The 13,830-nt window shown below is 37.7% G+C and overlaps 1 protein-coding gene across 1 annotated transcript in view; it reads left to right on the plus strand.

Annotated features, from left to right (window-relative positions):
* Positions 1-7,643: 7,643 nt before the first annotated feature.
* Positions 7,644-13,830, plus strand: part of Dipk2b (divergent protein kinase domain 2B) — a 44,573-nt gene continuing 38,386 nt past the window's right edge. The window contains exon 1 of the mRNA XM_005323995.5: positions 7,644-8,168. Within this exon, the coding sequence (XP_005324052.1) occupies positions 7,933-8,168 (236 nt within the window). The 5' untranslated portion in view covers positions 7,644-7,932. The remainder of the gene's footprint in view (positions 8,169-13,830) is intronic.

Consider the following 13,830-nt stretch of genomic DNA (forward strand, 5'->3'; position numbering starts at 1 on the left):
GATGAAGATAAATGCAAATAAATAAATAAAATTCTGGCAAATTACATACAAAAACATATTTAAAAGATAGTACATCACAATCAAGTGGGGATAATCCCAGGGATGCAAGGTTGGTTCAATGTATGGAAATCAATAAACTTAATTAATCACCTCAATAGACTTAAAGAATCATATTATCATCTCAATAGATACATAAAAAGCATTTAACAAAATACAGCATCCCTTCATGTTCAAAACACAAGAAAAACTAGGTATAATAGGAACATATCTTAACATTGTAAAAGCTATATTTGCTAAGTCCAAGGTTAACATGATTCTAAACAGAGAAAAACTGAAGGCATTCCCTCTAAAAACTGGAACAAGGCAAGTATTCCCTCTTTCACCACTTCTATTCAACCTAGTCCTTGAAACTCTAGCCAGAGCACATAGACAGATGAAAGAAATTAAAGGGATACAAATAGGAAAAGAATAACTCAAACTATAACTATTTGCCAATGACATGATTCTATACTTAGAGGATCCAAAAAAAATCTACCAGAAAACTTCTAGAACTATAAATGAATTCAGCAAAGTAGCAAGATATAAAATCAATGCTTATAAATCAAATGAATTTCTATACATCAGTGATAAATCCTTTGAAAGAGAAACTGGGAAAACTAATCCATTCACATTAGCTTAAAAAAATAAAATACTTGGGAATCAACCAAACCAAAGAGGTTAGAGACCTCTACATTGAAAACAGAAGAACACTAAATAAAGAAATTAAAGAAGACCTTAGAAGGTGGAAAGATCTCTCATGTTTTTGAATAGTCAGAATTAATATTGTCAAAATGCCTACTACCAAAAGCATTATGCATATTTAAAGCAATTCCTATTAAAATCCCAATGACATTCTGCAGATAAATAGAAAAGGCAATCATGAAATTCATCTGGAAAAAATAAGAGACCCAGAATAGCCAAAGCAATCTTCAGTGAGAAAAATCAAACAGGGGGCATCACAATACCACACCTTAAAGTATATTACAGAGCTATAGTAACAAAAATGTTGTGGTATTGGCAACAAAATAGACATAGAGACCAATGATATAGAATAGAAGACACAGAGACAAATCCACATGAAAATGGTTATCTCATGCTAGACAAAGGCACCACGGGCTGGGGATGTGGCTCAAGTGTTAGTGCACTCATCTAGCATGCGAGAAGCACTGGGTTCGATTCTCAGCACCACATAAAAATGAAATAAAGATATTGTGTCCACTTAAAACTAAAAAAAATAAATATTTTTTAAAAGGCACCAAAAGCATTTACTGGAGAAAAGATAGCCTCTTTAACAAATGGTTCTTGGAAAACTGGAAATTCATATGTTCCAAAATGAAATTAAACCTCTATCTCTCACCATGCACAAACCTCAACTCAAAGTGGATCAAAGACTTAGGCACTAGAACAGAGACCCTGCACCTAATAGAAGAAAAAGTAGGGCAAAAATCTTCATTGAGTTGGCTTAGGACCTGACTTCCTTAACAAGACTCCTAAAGTGCAAGATGTAAAATCAATAATCAATAAATGGGATGGTTTCAAACTAAATAGCCTCTTCTCAGCAAAGGAAACAATCAATAATGTGAGGAGAGAGCCTACAGAATGGGGAAAAAATCTTTACCATATACACATCAGATAGAGCATTAATCTCCAGGATATATAAAGAACTCAAAAAATTTAATATATTACATATACAACCAGAGATACAAAAATTGTGCTCTATATATGTAATAAGAATTGCAGTGCATTCTGCTGTCATATATAAATAAAAAATTTTAAAACAGCATGGGGTTCCTCAAGCTAAAAATATGAAAAATAACTACCATATGATCCAGCAAACCCACTTGTGGGTAAATGTCTAAAGGTAAGGATTTCAGTACATCAAAGAGGCATCTGCATCCCCATGTTTATTGCAGCAGTATTCACTATAGCCAAGATATGAAAACAAGTATAAGTCAACTGAATATTAGATAAAGAAAATGTGAGATAGATAGATGTCAGATAGACAGAGACATTCACACATACAATAGAATAGTACTCAACCATTAAAAGGCTGACAACATTTGTGACAATATGGATATTTTTCTAAGTTAAGTAATCCAGGCACAGAAATACAAATACTGCAAGATCTCACTTATGGGGGCTAGGATTGTGGCTCAGTGGTAGAGTGCTTGTCTAGCATGTGTGAGGCACTGGGTTCGATCCTCAGCACCATGTAAAAATAAATGAATAAATAAATAGAAGGTTAAAAAAACCTCACTTATATGTGGAATCTAAAAAAGTTTAACTTATTTAAGCAGAAAGTAGAATGGCAGTTACCAAAGGTGTAGGGGGTTGGAGAGATATTGGTCAAACAATACAGATTTTCAGTTAGCAGGAATGAGTTCAAGAGATCTATTGTACAGAATAATGATTATAGTTAATAACAATGTATTGTACTCTTGAAAAATAGCTAAGAGAGTAGACTTGAAGTGTTTTCATCCCCAAAACATAAGTATTCACATATTAATCAACTTAATTTAGCCATTTCACAATGTATACATATTTCAAATCATTGTGTGGTACTCAATAAATACATTCAATTTTTATTTCTCAATTTAAATGCATTTTTGCAACTACAATATCATTTATAAGACTAGAATTCTAAAATCCACAAAACACTTATTTAAAAAAAAAATGGTGGCAGCAAGGCTGAGGCAGCAGGATTGGAAGTTCAAGACCAGCCTCAGCAGCTTAGCCAGGCCATAAACAACTTGGCAAGACCTATCTCAAAATTAAAAAAAAAAATTAAGGGGCTGAGGATGTGGCTCAGTTGTTAAGCACCTGGTCCCCCCACTTAAAAAAAATCAAAGACAACCTAAGTGGAGAGACATTTTATGAATTTCAAGACTCAACATACTAAAGAGGTTGTTTTGACTAAACAACTAAAGAGGCCTACTAAAGAGGCTTTTTTTGCCACTGTGACTAAAAGACCTGAGCAGAAAAATTGTAGAGGAGGGAAAGTTTATTTGGGTGCTCATAATTTCAGAGGTCTCAATCCACAGATAGCTGGCTCCATTCCTTGAGGCTCCAGGTGAGGCAGGACATCATGATAGAAGAGTAAGGCAGAGGGAAGCAGCTCACAAGATGATCAGTAAGCAGAGAGACTCCACTCACCAGATACAAAATATATGCCCCCAAAGCCACACCCCCAGTGCCCCTACCTCTTATAGCCACATCCCACCTACCTTAAATTACCACTCAATCCCATCAGGTGATTAATTCACTGATTGTGTTAAAGCTCTTCTAACCCAATCATTTCTCCTCTAAACCTTCTTGCATTATCTCACACATGAGCTTTTGAGGGATGCCTCACATTAAAACCACAACAGAGGTAAATTCTCCTCAAAATTGATATACAATATACAATTCCTATCAAAATGTATGGAAGTTTTTTTGTAGATGTAGACAAGATTATTCTAAAATGTATATAGAAATTCAAATGAACTAAAAAAATCTAACAATTTTGAAAAAGAAAATGGGAACAATCACTCTATTTAGTTTCAAGATTTATTAATATAGGTATACTATACTACCAAAAGTGCTATACAGATTATACAGATTTAATGCAATTCCTATTAAAATTCCAATGACGTTCTTCATAAAAATAGAAAAAACAGTCATAAAATGAATTTCGAAAAATAAAAGGCCCAGAATAGCCAAAGCAACCCTTAGCAAGAAAAGAGAAACAGGAGGCATCACAATACCAGACCTTAAATTATACTACAGAGCCATAGTAACCAAAGCAGCATGGTATTGGTACAAAAACAGAAATGAAGACCAACAGTACAGAATAGAAGACATGGAGACAAACCTACATAAATACAGTTACCTCATACTAGACAAAAGCACCATAAACATACATTGGAGAAAAGATGTCTCTTCAACAAATGGTGCTGGGAAAACTGGAAATCCATATGTAGTAGAATGAAATTTAACCCCCATCTCTCACTCAGCAGAAAACTCAATTCAAAGTGGATCAAGGATTTAGTCATTAGACTAGAGACCCTGTGACAACTTGAAGAAAAAAAAAAAGGCCCAAATCTCCATCATGTCAGCTTAGGAACCAAATTCTTAAACAAGATTCCAAAAGTATAAGAAGTTAAATCAAAAATCAATAAATGAAGCCTGGCTTGGGGTTGTGGCTCAGTGGTAGAGCACTTGCCTAGCATGTGTGAGGTACTGAGTTTGATTATTAGCACCATATATAAATAATTTTTTTAAAAAATAAAGGTCCATCAACAACTAAAAAGTTAAAAAAAATTTTAAAAGAATTAATAAATGGGATGGTATCAAACTAAAAAGGTTCTTCATAGCAGCAAAGGAAACAATCAAGAATGTAAAGAGAGAGCCTACAGAATGGGAGAAAATCTTTGCCAACTGCACCTCAGATAGAGCATTAATCTTCAGGGTATATAAAGAGCTCAAAAACTTAACACCAAAAATTGAAGTAACCTAATCAATAAATGGGCTAAGGAACAGAACAGACACTTCATAGAAGAAGAAATACAATCAATCAACAAGTATATGAAAAAAATGTACAACATCTTTAGCAATTAGAGAAATGCAAATTAAAACTATACTGAGATTCCATCTTACTCCAGTCAGAATGGAAATTATCAAGAATACAAGCAACAGTAAATGTTGGCAAGGGTATGGAGGCAAAAGACACACTCATACATTGCTAGTGGGACTGCAAATTGGAGCAGCTGATTTGGAAAGCAGTATGGAGATTCCTCAAAAAACTTGGAATGGAACCACCATATGACCCAGTTATCCCACACCTTGTTTATACCCAAAGTTCTTAAAATCAGCATACTATAGTGATGCAGCCACATCAATGTTTATTGAAGCTCAATTCCCAATAGCTAAGTTATGGAACCACCGAGGTGTCCTTAAACAAATTAAGGGATAAAGAAGATGTGGTATATACACACAATGGAATGTTACTCGGTCATAAAGAAGAGTGAAATTATGGCATTTGCTGGTGAATGGATGGAACTAGAGACTGTCATGCTAAATGAAATAAGCCAATCCCAAAAAACCAAAGGCTGAATATTTCCTCTGATATGTGGATGCTAACATATAATAAATGGGGGAGGGAATAATAGAAGATCATTGGATTAGACAAAGGGGAATGAAGGTAAGGGAGTGGGAAGGGAATAGGAAAGACAATAGAATGAATTGGACAGTACTTTCTTATGTTCATATATGAATACATGAACAGTGAAACTCCACATCATGTACTACCTAAAGAATGGGATCCTAATTAGGAAAACTTATATTCCATGTATGTATAATATGTGAAAATACACTCTAATGTTGTATATATCTGAAAAGAACAAAGAAAAAAAGAAAAAAATAGGTATGATAATTAAGACTATGGTGTTGACAGAGGAATAGATACATAGATCAATGAGAACCCAGACATAGCCACACACAAGTACAGACAACTGATTTTTGACAGAGGTACAAAAGCAATATCAATGGAGGAAGAATAGGGTTTTAAAAAAATGGTGCTGAAGCAAGAAATGAACTTTGACCTAACCTCATACAAAAATTAACTCCAAATCATCATAGATTTAAATGTAAAATATAAAATCATTAAGCTTTTATAAGAAACTATTGAAGAAAAATCCTCAAGGCATAGAACTAGCCCTAGTTCTTATACTTGTTTAAAAAAATATAATTGGGAGGACATTAGACTGTGGTAGCTCTGGCACTTTAACTTTCTACATGAACAAACCGAAGCTTAACATAAACAGTGAATTGAAATTAGAATCTGTATTAATCAGAAACCACAAACTAACCTATAACAAGCAACTTGCCACTGTAACTAAGCAAAATTGTTTTTTTTTTTTTCTTTCTCTTACAAACACTTTATCAAAGTTCCTTTTGGTCCTTCCTGGAAAAGTCCTAGACATCTGAGATCTGGTTCTACATTGATCAATGAATTGCTGAATGCAATTCATAACTTTTTCTCTGCTAAAAATTCAAGAGAATGAGACTAGTTACTGCCTAGGAGAAAATATGTGCAAGCTACATATGTGTGTGAACTTTTTGTTGCTGTAGCAAATACCTGAGAAAATAATTTTATAAAGAAAAAAGGTTTCTTTGGGCTTAAAGTTTTGGAGGTTTCAGCCCATCGTCAATTGGCCCCATGCTTTGGGGCCTGTGATGAGGCAGTACATCATGGCAGGGAGCACATGGTGGATCAAAACCTCAGAGTGGGGAAGCAAAAGAGAGAGGAAGAGGAAGAAACTCACCATCCCACAATCTCCTTCAAGGGCTCAATTCCAATGACCTAAAATCTCCCTCTAAAGCCTTACCTCTTAAGTTTTCCATCATTATCCAATAGTGCCAAAGACTGAGGATCAAGCTTTTAACACATGGGCCTTTCAGATCCAAACTATAGCACCATGTATCCAACAAAATAAGATCTAGAATATATATTAAAATCTCAAAAATCGACAATAAAAAACAAAATGTGATCTGAGGCTGTGGCTCAGGAGAGGAGCACTTGCCTAGCATGTAGGATGAAGTCCTGTGTTCAATCCCTAGCAACACACAGAAATAATAATAATAATCTGACCAGACATTTTGCCAAAGAGGGTACACAGATGGCTAATAAGCACATTTTTAATCACAGAGAACTGCTTTTATCCTTTCTTCCCACTGACGTTTAGCAAATCTCATCACTTCTCTTGAGGCCATTCTTGTCCCCTGTCACCTCCCTTTTCACCTTTCCCAGCCCCATCTTTCTATACACTCTCTTATATTCTTAAACTGACCAGGTAATCAAGCTGCAACCCCTAGCAGGAGGTCAGGCAACCTACCTTCCCTAATTTAGTGCTTGTAGGCTCACTCTGGTTCCAAATTAGCTCCCTCATCTACTCCATGCTGTGAACCTTATCTTGGTATCCAGAGGAAGGCAATCCCAGGGCAGTTCAATCTTCCCAAGTCAGGCCAGGTGCTGAGAAGTGAGGCAGGGTGGTAAAGTAAAGAGGGGCTTTCAGGCCTTGGGAAGAGGGACCAACAGAGGTGGGTGTAGGCAGGGGGCTCTTTCTGGCACTTCCCTCATCAGCCTATAGAGGCCACGAGATTCTATTCTTCACTATTATTCTTACGTCAGCAAGAGAAAATGGACTAAGCTAAGGTTTTTCCATTTCCTATGCAGCAAAAAGCCTTGACCTTTCCTATCAGTTTAAAAGTGCCATTTTATGGCCAGCAAATTAACCTCTAGTTATTTCACAGCTAAATATAGTAAAGGTAGGGAAAATATGACTGGTTAAAGGAAAGGACAGATTGTCCTGTACAGAAGAGAACAAAAATTGATGTGTGTGTGTGTGTGTGTGTGTGTGTGTGTGTGTGTGTGTGTGTGTGTGTGTGTAATCCTTAGGGGCAGATGTAACCAGATTTAAAGCAGTAGAGGGCGGGGGCCATCAGGATTCTTTGAAACTCCCAGGTGGAACCTAGGTCGGACAGACATCCTGCATTAACCTTTCCTGCCCAGCTGGGATATCCTGTGTTTGTCGAAAGGACCACACGGGGAAACTGTGACCATTGTCCTTCCCGAAATCTGCCAGTGAGCCCCTCCCTAGGCTGAGGCAGCCACCGCAGGCAGAGGAAGAGTAGCTCTGGAAACATGTTATCAGCATCCTCCATGGACTTCCTCACCCTCTCCCCAGCCTCATTAGCCCCATGCTCCTCAGCATCCTCAAACAGAAACCTGGGAGGCCAGGATGGGGTCAGCACCCTGAAACCAGCTGCATCTGACAGCTTCCTCTCTGGCCAAGCCTTGCCTCTGTACAGCCCAGAGTAGGCAGCTGAGGCTGCAGGCACAGCCCAGAGCCCAGGATGGAACCCCGGCCAGGGCCCAAGGCTGCCGCTCTCCGTCTGGGCTGGCTGGCCCTGCTGCTGTTGTGGATCTCAGCCCTGAGCTATTCTTTCTCCTCTCCAGCTTCTCTCCCTCCTTCTCCGGTGCCCCGAGTCCGAACCAGCTACAATTTGGGAAGGACATTCCTCGGTCTTGATAAATGCAATGCCTGCATCGGGACATCTATTTGCAAGAAGTTCTTTAAAGAAGAAATAAGGTCAGAATCTCAATCAAATAACTCTAAGGGGAAAAATTCTGTTCCCTTCATGTAAAGATGGCCAGGACTTTGTTGAATATGAACTGGGATGTGATTTATGGGTGGGAGCTAAAATGAAGCCATTTAATGATAGTGGTGATTGTTCGAAGCCAAATAGCAGCCAGGAATGCTCATTCCAAAAGTTCCTTTTAAAATAAAAGCTTAAGGTTCCCTTTTCTATGAATGGAGTAGCCTGGGGCTATTGAGTTTGCCAAATTCATTTCTCATAGTGGGGGGAATAAAATTTATAGCAAACCTACTATGTGGCAGACATTTTAAACCACCCTGTGTGTTAGTGATTTGCACCCATTATTCAGATAGTGAACTGAGACAGCAAGATTAAGTGACTTGCTCAAGGGCACCATCTAATAAGTGGCAGATCTGGGATTCAAGCCTGGACAATTCGTTCGAAAGTTTTAGAGCCAGTTCCCTCTTTTGAGGTATTGTCTTGATGAGAGTAAAATTAGATTTTTTGTGATACATTTTTGGCTCTCACCAAACAATGGTATCTGGAATTTGAGCCTATTAACACAGTCAATGCCCAGGTACCAAGGCAAGATCTAGCAGGTGCTATGGTAACTGCCACTATAACTGGTCCCTGCACTCTATTGGGTCAGGAAAAGGGAGCCATGTTACAGATAATTATAAGATGTGGTGTGATGCAGGCCAGTATAGAGGACTTTCAGGAATCCTCCAGGAGGTCCAGGGAGGGGACATTAATTCAAAATGGAGACTGTGAAAGTAGTTCTGGGGGTGGGGGATTTTGAGCAACATCTTTAAAACTGAGCTGAAATTTCCTGGGAGGGGAAAGGCAGAAGGCAGAAGAAGCAGATCAAGAAGAGGACCAGAATGTGGGAAGGGGTTAGAGGTTCTTAAGGACTGGAGCACAAAACCTCTATGGAGGTGTGGCAGACAGGAGGTTGGATGGGGCACGGGACTTGAATGCCATGCCAAGGAACTGAAACTTTAACCTGGGAGTTAGTGGTTCCCAACCTTTTCAGTACCAAAGACCCTTGAAATATACCCCTTTTTCTCTACCCTCCCCCAAGGCCCTACTTTATACTCATAAGATTCAGTGACTAAACTAAAGGCATAAACAATAATTTTATTACCAACCTGTATTAATCAAAAACATATTTGATTAATCAATTAAATCACTAAACAGATATAATGAAAAACTACTGATCAAAAATATTTGACTTCTTTTGAGAGACCACAGATATTTTAGGAAGTTCATGTGAAGGTTTCCTATTAAACCTTTTTCAAGACATTTTCAAATATTGAAAATTGAAAGAGCCACAACTGGCACAACTCCGTAGCTGGCACTAGTGAAGGGAAAATGAGATTTGTGTTTTGGGAATATCTCATGGAAAGCAGCATGTAGGATAGACTGGGGTTACTGGCAGGAGCTCTGAAACAAGTTCTCATACTCCAGAAGAGAAGTCATCAAGACATATGAGGGCAGTTTGAGAAATACAAGTCAATTCAGCTAGAGTCATATTTTAACCAACTCCATGTGAAATAAAGATGGAGATACTGAACATGAGCTCAAGGTTTTTCCATGTAGGAAATGAGATGAAAAAGAACAAGAATTCAGGTGAAGTGGTGCTGATTCTTTTGAGAAAAAAAGGCAATGAGAATATCGATATATTCTAAGATAGAAGAGAGTAAAATTAAGGGATTCAACTGAAGATGAGCTCTAGGTTTCTATCCTCCTTATTCACTAAGTGGCAATAAATGAGATTTTCTCACCAGGCAAGTACTAGCCTAATTCAGAAGGCATGTTCCTAAATGGGTTTTTGTGTTCATAGAGTTCAGGATATTACTTCACCTCCCTTAGAATTCATTTTCCATGTGCTTCTAAAAGGGAAGTATGCAGATACATGCAGGAAAACATCAGACAGGACAGGTTTGGGGTTACAGTTCTCCATACTTCAACCTCAGTGGGGCAGAAAAAAGGAAGTGAGTGGATCTGAGAATGTGAATTTGTTTATAGTCCTCCTCTCTACATTGTAATTTTTTCTGGTTGTAAAAGTAGCATCTGTTTACTTTAGAATATTTATTGTAACTGTTGATTAAGGAAAATACAAAATAAAAATCACATATAATTCCTCTCTCAAGAGATGACCCCTTAGAGCAAACATTTTTTTTTGTCTATCACTACTACCCTTTTTCTAAGTATGAATCATGAAATGTTTGCAACAAAACTATGATCATGTTATGTATAACTCTTTGAGGGAACTTTTATTGAACCATGTATGAGAAACACCTTTCTACATGATTAAATATTTTCCTTCACAATTTTGACTTCTAATGGTTTTACAATAGTTAATTACATCAACTAACTATAATTTACTTAGCTAATTCACTACCATGAGACAACTAGGATTTTTTAAAATTTTTCAGTATTATATGCATTGTTACATTGAACATTCCTGTGGTGAAATTTTGTGTGCATTCTCAATTCATTCCATGTGAAAAACTCTTAAAAGTAGGATTTCTGGATCAAAAAATTTGGTAAATTTTTAGGAGGTATATATTATGTATAATATGTGATATAAAATATAGTATATTAATATACTATAGATTATTTAATATATTATTTTTGTATTATACAAATGGCATATGTATTTGTGTGTGTATATACATAAATGGAGACTTCCACATAAAGAGCCCATTTCTTACACACTTACAAGTATTTAATATTACTTTTTTTTTGTACCAAAGATTGAATCCAGGGCCACTTAACCACTAAGCCATATCCCCAGCCCTATTTTGTATTTTATTTAGAGACAGGGTCTCTCTGAGTTGCTTAGGGTCTTGCTAAGTTGCTGAGGCTGGCTTTGGACTCGCCTCAGGCTCCTGAGCTGCTGGGATTACAGACATGTACCACTGTGGTCAGCACTATTTATTTTTGTTTTCATTTCTTCTGAATTGAGTTTTTCTTCAGGTTTATTGAACATTTGTGTTTCTTCTTTGCTAAATTATCTATAAATTCATACCCTTTTCCTGTCTCTTGCAATCTCTCTCTTTCATTCTTTCGCGCTGGGAATCAAAGCCAGGGCTTTGCACATACTAAGCACAAGCTCTACCACTGAACTACATTCTCAGCCCCCTCTTTGCCTTTCTTTCTAATGGTATGTTTGTTCGTTTTAATCTTATTGATCTCCAAACATTTCTCCATTTTAAAAAATGATTACCATAACCTCAAGAGAAAATCCATCCCAAACTCTCAGATATTTGGCTGCAAAGTTCTAGCCAGACCAGCATGAGCATTGTAGCCCTGCTCCTCACGAAGGACTGGAAGATGATCAAATGATAGATGGGCTTCCAAATTCAGCTAGGTATGCTGAAGACCTATGATTGGTAGTTGAATAACACCTTTCCTTGTTTCCTTTATATTTGGAAAAAATTCTAGTGACAAATGAGAGGATTCATATACTGAACCATCAATCTTTGAAAGTTTGAATGTTTCCTATACCCATTTTCTCATGCATTCCATGTTGACTTTTATCTCCTGACTTAAAAGTTGAGGAAAGCTAGGAAATTGAGTAAGCCTAGTTGGCATACATTTCCTACTGAAAATATGACTATGTGAACCCCTGAGTGATTCCATCAACGAGGAGGATCTACCGGTATCAAGTTGATCAGTACTGTGTATAAGGGTGGGTACTTTTAGTGGCAGTAGTTTAGAAAGATTTAGGAGGCCCAAAAGAATGTGCTTGGACTGGTGTTGTGGCTCAATGGCAGAGCACTTGCCTATCATGTATGAGGCACTGGGTTCCATTCTCAGCACCACATATGAATACATTAGTTAATGAAATAAAATTATTATGTTCATCTAAAGCTAAAATATATTTTTTTAAAAAAGAATATGGTTTTCCCAAGGGTTGCCAGTTGTTTGATAAGATCAAAGCAAGCCTGTAAAGGAAACAATAGATAATAGGACTAGAAAGAGAATTATCAACTGTGCTATGACTATCCTGAGAGTTTGGGGAAGATGCTGGATGGTTTAAATGTGTGGTGAAAAGCTGTAGGGTGAAGAAGAGAGAAAAGAGGCAAGAAAGGTTTAGAAAGGCATGTCTACATATGAAGGAAGAGGGCATCTCATTCTAATTCTAATGCCATCTCCCTCCCCTACACACCCATCCTCTTCTCCATGTTGAGAAGCTTGAGAGATTGACCTTTCTGCTTCCTTCCAGCTCTGAGAAGCTATGATCCTGCTTGTCAAACTTTTAACACAATGAGGAACCTGGCAAGCCACCTCAATCATGCCCATGATCTCATTGCAGAGGGAAGATTGGAAAGCTGTCACAGTTTTGAGGTTTTCCAAATTCCAGGATATTAATATTGTAGTGACCGAAAAGAAAGATCTGTTTTCTCACTTGAATTCTTCTATTCAATAAAGTAGGTGATCAATATTGTAAGAATATACATTTTTCTCACTTGATGCAATAAATGTATTACTATTTTGAATAAGGGAGAAGTGAGGCCTGGGAACCTGTTAGTTTGTCTCAATTCATCCTCACGGAGTGACCTGAGCCATTGCTGACCTTGCACAGGCATTCATTGAAGGTTACCTGTCAGCCTTGCTGTCATCTAAGCAGAGCCTACTCAGAGATAAGGCAGAAAAATAGGACAATGATCTAGTCCCACAGGGCAGGCAGGAAATCACCCAACTGGATGAACAGGAGCCCTGAGATCTGCCTCCCTCTACCACTGGGGGGCTTGTGTCTCATAAGGGTGTGTTACTATTATTGTGACTGAAAAAGTCCAATTCTGTTGCTGCTTAATAAAGTCAATGACTCAAGAGACAAGAGTGTCAAGAGAAGAAAGAGCCTTATTTGCTGGCCAAAAGATGGAGAAGAGGGAGCTCTGTTCACAAAACATCTTCTCAACTCCAGGGAATTGAAGGGTTATAAATATAGAATGAGAATAATGAGGGAGGGAGAGAGATTAATAAAGGGGAGAAATATTCATGTTCTTTCTGGGAATAGGCAGAAATCTTCCAGAAACTGTACTGCCTCCTTTTTGCATTCCTTTCATGATCTGGTGTTTCTGGTCATGGAGATTGGTATCTTTATCCTTGAAAGGAGACTAAGCAAGTCCAGGCTAGGTTAACCATGGATTATAGTTCTGGACAAAATATTTCTCAAGTCATCAACACATCTGAGTAGAATCCGACCCAAGGTTAAGGCAGCAAAAAAGATAGACACAATATGAAGGCAGAGTTGCCAGGCCTTTTCCTCCCATTCCAGTTACCCATTTGATGTCTGCAGGGCCAAGTGAAGAGTCAATGTTTTCAGCAGAAGTGGCCTTCATATCCCTGAAAAGTAACCTAGGTAACTGTTATCATCATAAGCCACATGTCAGAGATGTTATCTACAACAAAGCTAGTGAGATACTAAGAATGCATTGCCCAGCTGTGTGACCTCCAAAACCAGTGATTTTTAAGTCAACTAAGCAAGTGAAAATAGAGGGCTTATTTAGGTTTTTCCTCAGATATGTCAACATTATCTAAAAGAGACACTGAACTGTAAATCCTTAGTCCCAGGACTTTTGCAAGTTTCAAACAAGAAAAGCAGCAGGAAACAGGCCAATAGCCCTGCCTCTGGGCCCTGAT

Source organism: Ictidomys tridecemlineatus, chromosome X (genome assembly GCF_052094955.1).
Source record: "Ictidomys tridecemlineatus isolate mIctTri1 chromosome X, mIctTri1.hap1, whole genome shotgun sequence".
NCBI lineage: Eukaryota > Metazoa > Chordata > Mammalia > Rodentia > Sciuridae > Ictidomys > Ictidomys tridecemlineatus.